Raw genomic sequence first — 15,498 nt, forward strand, 5'->3', positions numbered from 1 at the left:
CCCATTTTAGACCTAAAGACACCTTCAGATTGAAAGTAAGGGGATAGAGAACCATCTATCATGCTAATGGTCGCCAAAAGAAAGCCGGAGTAGCCATACTTATATCAGACAATCTAGGTTTTAAAACAAAGGCTGTTAACAAGAGATGAAAAAGGGAATTATATCATAATTAAGGGGTCTATCCAACAAGATGTAACAATTGTAAACATTTATGCTCCAAATGTGAAAGCACCCAAATATATACATCAATTAATCACAAACATAAAGAAACTCATTGATAATAACACCATAATAGTAGGGGACTTCAACACCCCACTTAGAGCAATGGACAGATCATCTAAATGAAAATCAACAAGGAAACAATGGCTTTGAATGACACACTGGACTGGATGGACTTAACAGATATATACAGAACATTTCATCCTAAAGCAGCAAAATACACATTCTTCTTCTGTGCACATGGAACATTCTCCAGAATAGATCACATACTGGGACATAAAATGCACAGAAGTTTTATATTCCTATATAATCAAATTTATTCAGAAATAAGTTCACTATTCACATTTTCTCCTAAAGGTTTTATAATTTAATTTTTTTGAACTCAATTTTCTTTTAAATTTTTTAAGTTTATTTTGAGACAGAGACAGCATGAGTGGGGGGAGGGGCAGCGAGAGAGAATCCCAAGCTGGTTCCGCGCTGTCAGCACAGAGCCCGATGTGGGGCTCAAACCCATGAAGCCGTGAGATCATGACCTGAGCCAAAACCACGAGCTGGGCACTTAACTGACTGAGCCACCCAGGCAACCCTGAACTCAATTTTAAAGTCAACCTGGAATCTACTCTGATCTTGGACAAGATAAAGCTCTAACTTGATTTTTTCTTTTTCCATATATAGCCAGTTTTCCTTGGCTTAATTAGTCTAGTATCTCATTCTCTTCTGCAGTATTTGACAGCATTAAATACTCCATCTTTTAAGATGGTTTACTTATTTTGGGAGAGTGCGTGTGCAAGGGGGGAAGGGGCAGAGAAAGAGAGGGGCAGAGAGAATTCCAAGCAGATTCAGAGCTGTCTGCACAGAGTCCATTGTGAGGCTCTCTCTCACGAACTGTGAGATCATGACCTGAGCCAAAATCAAGAGTCAGAAGCTTAACCAACTGAGCCACCCAGGTGCCCCAATTACCTCATCTTTTAAAACCATTTTCTCTTAACTTCTTTGAGTTAATCTTGTATGCCCACTTCTAACCATCTCTTCTTCAATTTGTCTTCTTCCTCCCATTCACTAAATATAGGTTCCTATGGTTCTGTTCTGAATTTTTCCCTAGAGTCTCAAATTTTATGATTTCAAAGATCATCTCTAAAATAGTTCCCAAATCGAATCACTTATCCTTGTTGCATTCCCATCCTCTGGTACCAAATTATCAACTGAATGCAGGAGATCTAGAATAACTCTCCAGTTGTAAGGCTAGTATTCCTCTCATGGTCTGATTCTATGGGTGGCACTGCTATCCTCCCAGGCAACTTGACTTTCCTTCTCTCCTGTTCCTCTTGACGCTTAATACCTAAGTCTCACTGATTTCACTTCCACATTCTCTCCCTACTCTTCTACCACCATTGCCCCAGTTCTAACCCTCCTTATCTCTCACTGTATTACTATTAACAACTTCCCACATAGGTCTCCCCCACCTTCACTCACCACCAGATAATACAAGCTATACACGATTACCAAATAAAATAAAATACTTTTTCCTATGGAGTTTTGATCATGCCAATGCCCCAAATACTTTTAGAGATCTTCCTCTCCACAGAAGGATTCTATGAGCCTATACAGGCATACCTCAGCAGTATCAGTTCTAGACCACTGCAATAAAGTCAATATTTTTGTTTCCCAGTGCATATAAGTTATGTTTACACTATACTGCAGTCTATTAAATGTGCAATAGCATTATGTTTAAAAAAATTTTTACTTACCTTAATGTAAAAATACTTTGTTACTAAAAAAATCCTACCCATCGTCCACACTGAATGAGATTCAAGTCTTAATCTCCTTGCTAGTGGAGGGTCTTGCCTTGATATTGATGGCTGCCGACTGATCAGGGTGGTGGTGGTTGCTGAAGGTTGGGGTGGCTGTGGCAATTTCTTAAGAAAACAATGAAGTCAGCCACAACAACTGATTCCTCCTTTCACAAAAGATTTCTCTGTAGCAATGCTGTTTGATAGCATTTTACTGAAGTAGAACTTCTTTCAAAATTGGAGTCCATTCTCCTAAAACCTGCTGCTGTTTAATCAATTGAGTTTGTGTAATATTCCAAATCCTTTTTGTCATTTCGACAATCTGCACAGCTTCTTTACTAGGAATAGATTTGATCCTAAGAAACCCCTTTCTTGAACTCATCCATAAGAAACAACTCCTCATCCATTTAAGTTTTGACATGAGATTGCAGCAATTCAGTCATATCTTCAGGTTCCACTAATTCTGGCTCTCGCTATTTTTGCCACATCTGCAATTACTTCCTCCACTGAAGTCTCAAACCCCTCAAAGTCATCCATGAGAACTGGAAAAAATTTTTTTCCAACTCCTGATAATGTTGATATTGTGACCTCCTCCCATGAATCACAAATGCTCTTAATGGCATCTAGAATGGTTAATCCTTTCCAGAAAGTTATTACTTTGCCCAGATCCATGAGAGAAATCACTACCTACAGCAATCATAGCCTTAAGAAATGTATTTCTTAAATAATAAAACTTGAGAGACAAAATTATCCCTTGATCCATGGGCTGCAGAATGGATGCTGTATTAGCAGGCATGAAAACCTTAACCTTGTTACACATCAGCATCAGAGCTCTAGGTGACCAGACGCATTGCCAATTAGCAGTAACATTTCCAAGAATCTTTTTTCTGAGTAGTAAGTCTCAACAGGGGGCTTAAAATATTCAATAAACCTTGTAAACAGATGTGCTATCATCCAGGCTTTGTCGTTCTGTTTACAGAGCACAGGCAGAGTAGATTTAGCATAATTCTTAAGGGCCCTAGGATTTCTGGAATGGTCACTGAGCACTGGCTTCAACTTAAAGTCAGCAGCTGCAATAGGCCCTAGCAAGCCAGTCAGCCTATCCTTTGAAGCCAGGCATTAACCTTCTCCTCTCCAGCTATGAAAGTCTTAGATGGCATCTTCTTCCAATAGAAGGCTGTTTCATCTACACTGAAAATCTGTTGTTTAGTGTAGCCACCTTCATTAATTAGCTACATCTTCTGAATAACTTGCTGCTTCATCTTGTGCTTTTATGTAAACGGAGATTGTTTCCTTCCTTAAACCTCATGAACCAACCACTACTGGCTTCAAACTTTTCTTCTGCAGTTTCCTCACCTCTCTCAGCCTTCACAGAATTGAAGAGAATTAGAGTCTTGCTCTGGATTAGGTTTTGGCTTAAGGGAATGTTGTAGCTGGTTTGATCTTCTATCCAGACCACTGAAACAGTCTCCATATCAACAGTAAGTCTGTTTTGCTTTCTTACCATTTGTGTGTTCACTGAAATAGCACTTTAAATTTCAAGAACTTTTCCTTTGTACTCACAACTTGGCTAGCTGTTTGGCACAAGAAGCCTAGCTTCTGGCCTATCTAGGCTCTCAACATGCTTTCCTCACTAAGATTAATCATTTCTAGCTTTTCATTTCAAGTGAGAGACATACTATTCTTCCTTTCACTTGAGCACTTAAAGACCACTGTAGGGTTATTAACTGGCCTAACGGTTGTGACTCAGGGAACAAGGAGGCCCAAGGAGAGGGATGGGGAACAGCCTATCAGTGGAGCAGTTAAAACACCCACAACATTTATCAATTAAGTTCACTGTTGTATATGGGCAGAGTCTGTGATGCCCCCAAACAATTACAATAGTAACATCAAAGATCACTGACCACAGATTACCATTACAAACACAATAATGACAAAGTTTGAAACAGAGCAAGAATTACCAAAATGTGAGAGAGACACAAGTGAATGTTATTAAAAATAACGGCACTGACAGATTTGCTCAATGCACGGTTCCCACAAACCTTTAGTTTGTTTAAAAAAAAAAAATCAAAGTATCTGCAAAGCACAAAATGAGGGATACCTATATTTACAAACCAAAACCTCCATCTGGCCCCAAACTATGTAACACTAAAAATAACTAACACTTTAGGTCACAGTAAAGCATGACAATTATGAGTTCAGGCTCTGAAGGTAAGGCAATTGCAGGTTCAACTGTGCCACTATACTATTAACTCAGGCAAGTTCCTTTCCCTTTCTTAGGCTTAGTTTTCTTATCACCCATAAAAATGATCCATACCTACCTACCTCACAAAAGTGTTTAAGTGAAATGACAGGAAACATGCTCATACTGCCTGACACAGAAGAGACAATAAATATTAACTAATGGATTCTACTCTCAAATTCACCACCTACCATTTTCCCCTTTCAATTACCCTATTTTTAGCTAGACACTGTGAGTGAAGATTTCTAACAACACACCCTATGTTGTTCCCCATCTCTATAACTGTTTTTCTTCCTTCCACCTAGAACCCCTTCCCGTCCAATTTCCCAAGGCATGCAAAACCAAATTACAACTACGCTTTATGGTCTTAGGTCAAATGCTATTTCTTCCATGAAGCTTTTATAATTTTGGTTTATATACTGATTTACATTTTTTAAAAAATTTTATTTATTTTTGAGACAGAGAGAGACAGAGCATGAGCAGGGGAGGGGCAGAGAGAGAGGGGGACACAGAATCCAAAGCAGGCTCCAGGCTCTGAGCTATCAGCACAGAGCCCGACGTGGGGCTCGAACTCACAGACTGTGAGATCATGACCTGAGCTGAAGTCGGATGCTCAACCAAATGAGCCACCCAGGCGCCCCCTGATTTACATTTTTTAAAACCATCATGTATTATTTTCTAATAATAAAAACAGTTCGAGAAGAAACAAAATTCAAACTAGTTCTGAAGTAAAAGAGTATGAGATTAAGGCAGAATGACAATTCTGTAAGCCTAGATTTTCAAGAAATAGACTTCATTATATAACTGAAAAAATTTCCCAAAACAGTTTGTTGTAATCTAAGAAATACCTGTAAGTCTAACCATAGTGTTTCTCAAAGTGTATGGCGTGATCTAACACTATAGGCATCACCTGGAAACTTCTGAGAAGTGCCAATCTTAGGCCCAAACGTAGACCTAACAAATTAGGAACTGGAGATAAGACCATAATCTGTGGTTGAACGAGTCTTCCAAGTGATTCTGATACACTCTGAAGTTTGAAAAACATAGCCATACTAAAAGAGCACTGGTGGTTTTAGTTCTTTTAGTAAATGGGTGTGAAACTAAAACTTGAAATGGATTTTGAAAACATGGAAACCTATACACTGTATAGAATTGTCAGTGTGAACTCACCACCTCCATTATCTTTAAAAGGAATTAGCTACTAATTACATGCTACTATGGCTTTGTTCCTCTGCTCCACATTCTTATAAACCTCTGCTTATCTCACCATGCATATATATCTAACTTATACATAAGCCCAGATGTTTATGGACAGGATAAAGAACCCTGGAGAACCAAGATGCTAATACAGTAAGGTCCTAACAGCCAATAAAGTACTTCTAACAACAAAATCTTAAATACTAGGTGCCAATCATCTTGAACTTCATAAAAATGACAGAAGACAATGTTGAATAATATAGGACATCCAGACATGCTACAGAGGAAAGCAGACTAACAAGACTATATTCACAGTATACAACAGGGCCTGAATTAGGACAAAAAGGTAATGTAACCTAAAGTTGTTTAGTATTCTTCCTAAATGATAACTGGGCAAGAAATTGGAGGGGAGGGGCACAAAACCCTTGTTCACTGGGTATATACTGCCCTGCTTTTTAGTCTTATAGTTATGAAGTAAGCAAATAAAAGCAAAGGGAAAAAGCCAGTCATGGCCATGATCATTGTGTAGTAACATTTAACAGCATTTGACAGTTTACAAAATGCTTTTCAAACCCATCATCTCAGAGATACACTCTCTGGAGTAAAAGCTAACATAAAGGAATTCATACTTAACACAAAAGACATGCTTAAAGATTATTCTGGCAGTCTCAGAAACCTAAAAGACACTATTCCTCAGATTACTACTTCACTTGGGTAGAAGCATTGATTAAATAAATGGCATGAAGCTAGGGCTCCAGGAATGCCTTTGTAAGACATTTACAGTTGACTAGAGTGGTTTCATAAAGCACTTTAAGAATGAGACTTGTAGGAGTAACTAGCTAGCTCAGTCAGTAGAGCATGCGACTCTTGATCTTGGGATTCTAAGTTTGAGCCCCACGTTGGGTATAGAGAGTACTTTAAAAAAAAAAAAAATAGAAAAATTAAAAATAATGAGATTTGTAAAAATAGTGACTTAAATGAACCTTTCTTGTTTTTAAATTGTATTTATTTTGAGAGAACAAGAGAGAGAGAGGGAGGGAGGGAGGGAGGGAGGGAGGGAGGGAGGGAGGGAAAGGGAGGGAGAGAGGGAGAGAAGAGAGAGAGGGAGAGAAAATCCCAAACAGGTTCAATACTGTCAGCATGGAGCGCAACAAGGCAGGACTTGATCCCATAAACCGTGAGATCATGACCTGAGCTGAAATCAAGAGTCAGCCAACTGAGCCACCCAGGCGCTCCTTAACTGAACCTTTCAATGAGCATACAAAATTCTATGACATTCTCACTTATTAATGGAAAAATATGGGTTTATTATATAAAATAGGAGTTACCTGATGAACACAAACTGAAATATTAAAACATTATGGAGAAAATTTCAGGAATTCAAAACTCTAATTAAACATAAAACTAAGGGGAGGCACAAGAGGCTAGAGTTGTCTCCCCGTCTACAGAGATATGTATATTTCTTTTCTATTGCTTTTTAATCACACTGAGAATAAAAGCAGTTATTATTCCGTGGACAAGATGTTACTAGTCCTTAATATTCCACCTCTTCAGAGATTAGTATAAGAGATGAGTTTTTGTCACAGGAGTGACTCTGAAAGGAGATCTCTATTAGATAAAAGAGAATAGCTTTACACACTTTAATTTTCCCAAAGATCTTGGTGAGTTGTCTTTAACTTTATTATAAAATTTTCCATAAATCACAAAAGTAGACAAACTAGTAGCACAAATACCCTATCAACTCAGTTTCAACAACCATTAACATTTTGTTCTACTTGCTCCACCTCTCCTCTCCTGCCACCACCTAACACGGTAATACCCCATCTTTCAGGGTATTTTCCCTTATGTCCTGTGATACTTCTACACTTCTCCTCTTCTGATCATTACTTCTGTGGTTCATCATTTTCCTACCCACTGTTTACTCAGTTTGGGAAAAAGGAGGAATCCAATGGGATTTTGTAACTCTCTAAGATATGTTACTTACTGCCTTAAGACTAGGAACATCTCCTTTTCTAAATTTATCTCTCATTACCAGTTTTCTAGCATAACACTAAACACCTAAATGTTTAAATCAGTTAACACTCAAGGCATTCAACACTTTTTAGGCCCTAGATGTCAAGGCAGATAAGCCCATGAAAGTGGTGAATCCACTGGCACCTGGCTGCCTCAGTCAGAAGAGTATATGACTCTTGATCTCAGGATTGTGAGTCTGAGCCCCACACTGGGTATAGAGATAACTAAAAGAAATAAATAAACTTAAAAAAAAAAAAAAGTGCTGAATCTAGGGTTAGAGTGAACAACTGGTACAAATCACTGCTCCTTTCAACAAAGGCTCAGAAGATACCATAGATGGTGACGATCTTCCCATATACCCAAAGCTTATAACCCAGCTTTTCTAGAAAAAAAAATTTAACAGTCCAGTGATGGCCCTGGGATTCTGAACTCCTTGTCTTTGAAAAAGTGCAAATATATTCACTTTCAACAAGCTGAAGGAAATATTAGCAATTTGGGTATCCCTGGGCTACTCCAAAGAACTGCAGTCAAATAAGCTAAGTATTTTGAAACATTCATAAATATTTCCTTTCTTACCTTGAGCCCTAAATTTCTTTTTAAAGATTTTATTATTTAAGTAATCTCTATACCCAACATGGGCTCAAACTCACAACCCCACGATCCAGAGTTGTATGCTCCACCAACCGAGCCAGCCAGGTGCCACTGAGTCCTGAATTTTTTTTTTTTTTAATTTACATCCAAATTAGTTAGCATATAGTGCAACAATGATTTCAGTAGATTCCTTAGTGCCCCTTACCCATTTAGCCCACCCCCCCCTCCCACAACCCCTCCAGTAACCCTCTGTTTGTTCTCCATATTTAAGAGTCTCTTCTGTTTTGTCCCCCTCCCTGTTTTTATATTGCTTCCCTTCCCTTGTGTTCATGTGTTCTGTGTCTTAAAGTCCTCATATGAGTGATGTCATAGGATATTCATCTTTCTCTAATTTCGCTTCGCATAAATACCCTCTGGTTCAATCCACATAGTTGCAAATGGCAAGACTTCATTCTTTTTGATTGCCGAGTAACACTCCATTGTATATATATATACCACATCTTCTTTATCCATTCATCCGCCGATGGACATTTGTGAACCCTAAATTTTTTTGACATTTCTTTATTCTTGTATCAGTCTAAACTTTTGCTTTAGTCAAACTAAAGTTCTGACTAAAATGGTTATTTATTCTCCCTGGTCTCTTCTTATATTCTTTGGTGAACAAGTGAAATCTTACCTTGCTTCATCCTTGGGTCTAGAGCCATCATCATTCTGTGAAGCACCTTGAACGTCAATAAAATTTACACAGAAAATGAGTTTCAAAAAGTGATTTTCACCTTTTTCCTAACAGGCAAAGCATTTTATTAAATCTTGTAGAACACACTATAACTTAAATTCCAACATGATATTTAAAGGAAAAATGTGATAAAATGTTCATATGATTGAAATTAAAAAATGTTTACCAAAATTTTGTGCAAATGCTTTTTAGGTCTAGGAGATGCTAATTAGTCAAGGTATTATTACTGATGTCCTACTTCTGCCTTTTAAAATATATATGTGCTTGGTTCTAATTCAAATCTAATATTTTAGCCATCTTTTATATTCCAAATACCTCACACAAAATACTGATAACCAGCAGGATAAGGAATAAAACAGATTCTGAAAACAGAAAAACCAGTAACATCTCTCTTATGCAAGGGCTTGGCAAATAACTTCAAGAAAAGGAAAGGTACCAACTAATCTCAAGTGGCAAATTAATGCCACAAATTTCACACTTTCTTCAAATTTCATTCATGCAAAATAACCTGAGGATTCAGTAAGGGCCTGTGCACTATAAAAACATTAGACGGTAGGCACACTGATTGCAGCAAAAATAGCAGACAGAGAAGGAAATACTGTAAAATGCAGAAACAAGAACTCCAGTTTATCAGTCTATTTTAAGTTAGTTAAAGAATAATAAATAGTCCCTAGGGCGTCTGGGTGGCTCAGTCAGTTAAGCATCTGACTTTAGCTCAGGTCATGATCTCATGGTTCATGGGTTCAAGCCCTACATTGGGCTCTGTGTTGACAGCTCAAAGCCCGGAGCCTGCTTCTGTGTCTCCCTCTCTCTCTGCCCTTCCCCCACTCGTGCTCTGTCTGTCTGTCTCTCTCTCTCAAAAATAAACATTAAAAAAAAAAAGGCTCCGGGGCACCTGGGTGGCTCAGTCGGTTGAGCGTCCGACTTCAGCTCAGGTCATGATCTCACAGTTCGTGGGTTCGAGCTCCACATCAGGCTCTGTGCTGACCGCTTGCTCAGAGCCTGGAGCCTGCTTCAGATTCTGTGTCTCCTCTCTCTGCCCCTCCCCCACTCACGCTTTGTCTCACTGTTTCTCAAAAATAAATAAATGTAAAAAAAAATTTTTTTTAAGTCCCCAAATACATAGTTTTAAACAGTAAAATCATCACTACATTACTCCAAACCATAATTAACAGATTAATTTCATTTAAAAAATGCTGAATCACGACTACACTATACCATACTCAGCAAGGTTGCCAGGAATATCATCTTGTCTAAAAATATTACATTAAAAAAAGTAGGGGGCATAAAAGGTACAGCATAAGGAATATAGTCAATAATATTTTAATAGTGTTGTTTGGTGACTGACTGTAGCTATACTTGCAGTGAGCAAAGCATAATATACAGATTTGTCCAATCAATAGGTTGTACACCTGAAACTAATGTAACTTTGTGCATCAACAATCCTTCAATTAAAACAAAAAGTTTACCAAAAAAAAAAAAGTACAAGTGGATAACCAGACAATATGGTATACGTATGCAATGGGAAACTATCAGTAATAAAAAGGAACAAATAACTGAATCGTGCTATGTCGTGGATGAACCCGAAAAACCCTGTGCTAATAAGTAAAAGAAGTCTGACACAAAAGACCGCACACATTGTACCATTCCCATTTATAGGAAATGTCCAGAAAACACAAATTTTTGGAAAAAAAAAATAGATTAGTGGTTGCCAAGGGCTAGAGGTGGGAATAGAATTTCCTGTAAATAAGAGGATCTTACCAGGGGGATGAAAATGTTCTAATCCTGATTTACAGTAATGGTTAGGTCACTCAGTTAAATTACTAAGAAGTATTAAACTGGATATTAGCAATGAGTGAATTTTATGAAATATAAATCTCAATAAAGCTGTTAAAAATGGCTCAAACCCATGAGCTGTGAGATCATGACCTGAGCCAAAGTCGGCCACTTAGCTGACTGAGCCACCCAGGAGTCCCTAAAAAAATTTTTTTAATGTTTATTTTTGAAAGAGAGAAAGAGCACAAGTGGGGAAGGGGTAGAGAAAGAGAGGGAGAGAGAGAATCCCAAGCAGGTTCCATACTATCAGTGCAGAGCCTGACTTGTGGGCTCAATCCCACCAACTGTGAGATCATGACCTAAGCTGAACATGACCTGAGCTGAAATCAAGAGTCGAACATTTAACTGACAGCCACACAGGCACCCCTGAAAAGAGTACATTTCAGTTTTACAAGAATTTTTAATTTTTTAATGTTTATTTATTTTGGGAGAGAGAGAAAGAAACAAAAGAGAGAGAGACAGAGAGAGACAGAGCATGAGCAGGGAAGGGGCTAAGAGACCAGGAGACAGAATATGAAGCAGGCTCCAGACCCTGAGCTGTCAGCACAGAGCCTGATGCGGGGCTCGATTCCACTAACCACGAGATCATGACCTGAGCCAAAGTCAGACGCTTAACTGGCCGAGCTACCCAGGAGCCCCTACAAGAATTATTTTTATATGGAATATATTGCCTCAAATAGCTGATGAGACATAAATGAAATCAGGAAATGAAATTTAAAAATCCAGCACAAGTTACTAAAATTAATCAATTAGTATCCCACTTTTCTCAAAAATTAAGAAAACCACTTTCAGGGGGAGTGCATCAGAGTGGCTCAGTTGCTTAAGCATCCAACTCTTGGTTTTGGCTCAGGTCATGATACCATGGTTTGTGAAATCGAGCCCTGCACTGGGCTCTGTGCTGACAGCACAAAGCCTGCTTGGGATTCTCCATCTCCCCTGCCCAGCATGCACATGCTCATGCTCTCATGCTCTCTCTCAAAATAAATAAATAAACTTAAAAAAAAAATCTGGAACATTCCATTTAAATCTACCAATAAGTGACACTTCTAAACTTTTTCATTTATTACAAAAAGCACAGTATTTAATCACAGACTCTGAGGCCAAACTGCCTGACTTTATATTGTAGCTTCATCATGTACTAACATTGTGACTTCAGAAAACTACACTTGCCTTTCCTGTGCCTTTTACCACTTATAAAATGGGGACAATAATGATACCTACTTCACAGAATAGTTGTGAGGATTACACATAAAGATTTAGAACAGTGCCCAGCACATAAGCACTCCATGAATATTAGCTATTACTGTTTCTCAAAATTACATTTCATTTATAAGTACAAAGGCCATTTTCATCCACTCAATACAGAGGTGAGGTCATGACTGAAATTTTTTTAAATGTTTATTCATTTTTTGAGAGAGGGAGAGAGACAGAGTCAGAGTGGGGGAGGGGCAGAGAGAGAGGGAGACATGGAATCTGAAGCAGGCTCCAGGTTCTGAGCTGTCAGCACAGAGTCCAACATGGGGCTCAAACTCACAAACTGAGAGATCATGACCTGAGCTGAAATTGGACGCGTAACCAACTGAGCCACCCAGGTGCCTCAATGGCATAAATTATACAGACCTAATTCTGTGCTTCCAGAGAATAGTTTTTAAAAAAGGCACAAAATATCTGATACTTATACAATGAATGTCCAAGAAGAGAACAGTGATCTTAAAGTTTGCATTTTATAAATGTATTGTTCTTTAGAAGTATTCCTACTGCCAATTTCCGTAAGAAAAAATGATCAGATTTCTAAATGCACACATTTTACCCACAGGACCCTTTGGAAGATCTATAAAGATCTCTTCTATTCAGTGAACTACTCAAAAGGGGTTCCCTGCCATAAAATAACTAACTGGTAGATGAAGCAATTTAACACACTGTTCTATTTCCTGGTGCCTAGCAATCTCAAAGCAAAACAAACAAGTGAACTGATACTAGAGCAGGAACAAGGTGAAGCAAATTTGAAAAAAAAAAAAAAAAAAAAAGGTTATCCTGATGGCTATTATCAGCTCTAAGATGAATCAGAAAAGAAGGCTTGGGTTAGCACCAAGTGAAAGAACTGAACCAGAGATAGCCACATTAGGCTAGGGACTTGAAAGGAGATGAGGTGTTTCTAGGTATGTGGCACACCCTACACTAGCAGAAGCAAAAGAAACTTTCTCTTAGACAATTAATCCCCAATTTAGGCCCCTAAAATTCCCACAGACTATGATTAAAAATAAACTGGCAATCAAAGAGCAGCAAACACATAAGAAAACAAGTCTCAATGAAGGACAGACATAAAAATATATCCCCGGGGGCATCTGGGTGGCTCAGTCAGCTAAGCATCCGACTTTGGCTCAGGTCATAATCTCACGGCTTGTGGATTCACTTTCCACATCAGGCTCTCTGCTGACAGCTCAGAGCCTGGAGTCAGCTTTGGATTCTGTGTCTTCATCTCTTTGCCTCTTCCCTGCTCACGCTCTTTATGTGTGTCTCTCTCTCAAAAATAAATAAACATTAAAAAAATTTTTTAAATAAAAATAAAAAATAAAAATATACCCCCAAAGATCTCTGATATTGGAATTTTCCTTTTTTGTTTGATATTGAAATTTTCAAATGGGGAATATTAAAAAAACTTATCAAAAGAAAATGAACAAGAAAAAACAAGAAATTATCAAATAAGCTCCAGCAATTGCATTCCTAGGAATATACCCAAGATAAATTAAAAACATGTGCACAAAGAAACTTGCACACAAATGTTTGTAGCAGCATTATTTGTGATTCATTAATAACCAAAAGGTGGGAAAGTAAGTCATGTGTCCACCAGAAGATGAATGCATAAACAAACTGTGGCAGAATCATACAGTGGAATATTATTCAGCCACAAAAAAGGAAGTACTGATACATGCTTCAACTTTGATAAACCTCGAAAACAATATGCCAAGAATCCAGACACAAAAGGTCATGTACTATATGATTCCTTTTTTATGATATATCCAGAATAGGCAAATCCCTAAAGGCAAAAAGCATATTAGAGATTACCAAGGGTTGGGGGTGGGGAATGGGGAGTGATTATATAATGGACAATGGTTTGTTTTTCTGGGGTGATGAAAATGTTTTGAAATCAGAGGTGGTAGATACTATCATTATGTATATACTAAATGCCACTGAATTGTACACTTTATAAGGTTAGTTGTATGTTATGTAAATTGTACCTCAAAAGAATCACAACAAAAAAGGACATATTTGAGAAACAATAAATGCTGTAAAACTGAAAGTGCATCATATCAATATATAGGAGAAATTCCATTCTCAAGTATATATCCCACATAGACTCTTCAAACTGTACCAGGAGACATATAAATGACTAAACGCAAAAATATTCAATTATGACTGTATGTTCTTAATGGCAAAACCTGAAAAGAAATCAGATTGTCTTTTGACATAAAAATGGATAAACTGTGGTATATTCACCTAACAGATTATCATATAGCAACAAAAATAAATGAATTACAGAGAAGTACTATGGATAAATTTTAAAAGGCAAAAATCTATTTTCATAGAGCTCAAGAAAAAGTGCAAGTAACAGACTGCTTAGGGACATGCACAGGTGATAAAAAAATGTTTAAGCAAGGAAATGATAAATTCAAAATTTAGAGTAGTGATTATCTGTAGGGGAAAGACACAGATTTCTAGGGAGGAAAATACAGGAGTATATAATGATTGTTAATGCTCTAATTTCTAAGGTGTGTAGCAGTTATGGGTGAATAATTTATGCTGGTTTATGTATTACACATGTTAAATATAAGAATATATATAATATATATGAGAATATAAGTCAAAATACTTTGTAAATTGTATAAATGGATGAAGAATTCAGCAAAGTCTTACTCTAAACCAATGACTGTATTACAGCCTTAATATTTGGATTTTTAAAGTAGAACTAGTGGAAATAAAGTTTTCCTGGCTTTTTGAGGAGGGTAAACTAGTTAATATTTGAACATATATACAAAAACATTCAAAGATAAGTCAAATAAGTTTATCTCCATAAAATAATTAGTTGGTACCCAGATCCAGTTGATATCAGTAATTTCAAGTAATATTTGGTAAAGCAAAAAATTTAAGCTAGTTTCTTAGAGTTTATTATACTGATAAGAAAACATTATAGATACATTCATATAAAATGGCGATTTACATTAAAATTAAAAGGAACCACAAAAACTAGAGTCTAATGAAAGAAAGAATGAGATACAGTCAAAATGGAATGGAACATACATATTAAGAACCAAAGGTCACATATGCCAAAACCTATCTCCAATTTAATTTTAAATACATCCAGAGTATGCATGGTAAAGAATAAAGATCTTTACAAGAATATGTTCTTATTTTATAATCATAAATTTAAAAGTAAAATAGATTTTTATTTGTCTTTAGTAAAAATGTCTTTGACAGTAATGGTTTTCAGTGTTTCCTACTGGAGGTCATATTTAGGAAGACAGGTATTAAACTAATGATCTACCACTACCAGCAGCCCAAGAGGTAAAAACAGATGAATGGGAAGTTCTTGCAGATATGAACTGCCCACACTCGATTTGTTGACTGACTTTAGATCTGAGTGCTAAAGCAGTAAATCTGTGTAACTAATTAAATAAAGGATTCTTCCTAGAGATTCATAAAAGGCAACTCTGTACTTAAAGAGAGGAAAACACCAGGACAAATTATGAAGTTATTTTCTAAATCAGAGAAGTAAGAAAGAATATCAAAGAAAATGTGACAACTACAACTAAGATGCTCAGTTGCATATTAAACTTGTTCTCTGAGCCAGCATGGGGTTGGGAAGGTGGGGGTGA

At 37.2% G+C, this 15,498-nt stretch overlaps 1 protein-coding gene across 4 annotated transcripts in view; it reads right to left on the reverse strand.

The window, feature by feature from the left end:
- The window catches only part of ITCH (itchy E3 ubiquitin protein ligase), a 141,954-nt gene that overhangs the window by 56,839 nt on the left and 69,617 nt on the right, over positions 1 to 15,498 (reverse strand). For all 4 annotated transcript variants that reach the window (XM_053890331.1, XM_019458734.2, XM_019458735.2 and 1 more), the window contains one exon: positions 8,729 to 8,774. In XM_053890331.1, coding sequence (XP_053746306.1) covers positions 8,729 to 8,774 — 46 coding nt within the window. The remainder of the gene's footprint in view (positions 1 to 8,728; positions 8,775 to 15,498) is intronic.

The sequence above is a fragment of the Panthera pardus genome, unplaced genomic scaffold (assembly GCF_024362965.1).
Source record: "Panthera pardus isolate Hobbes unplaced genomic scaffold, ASM2436296v1 HiC_scaffold_25, whole genome shotgun sequence".
In the NCBI taxonomy this organism is placed as follows: domain Eukaryota; kingdom Metazoa; phylum Chordata; class Mammalia; order Carnivora; family Felidae; genus Panthera; species Panthera pardus.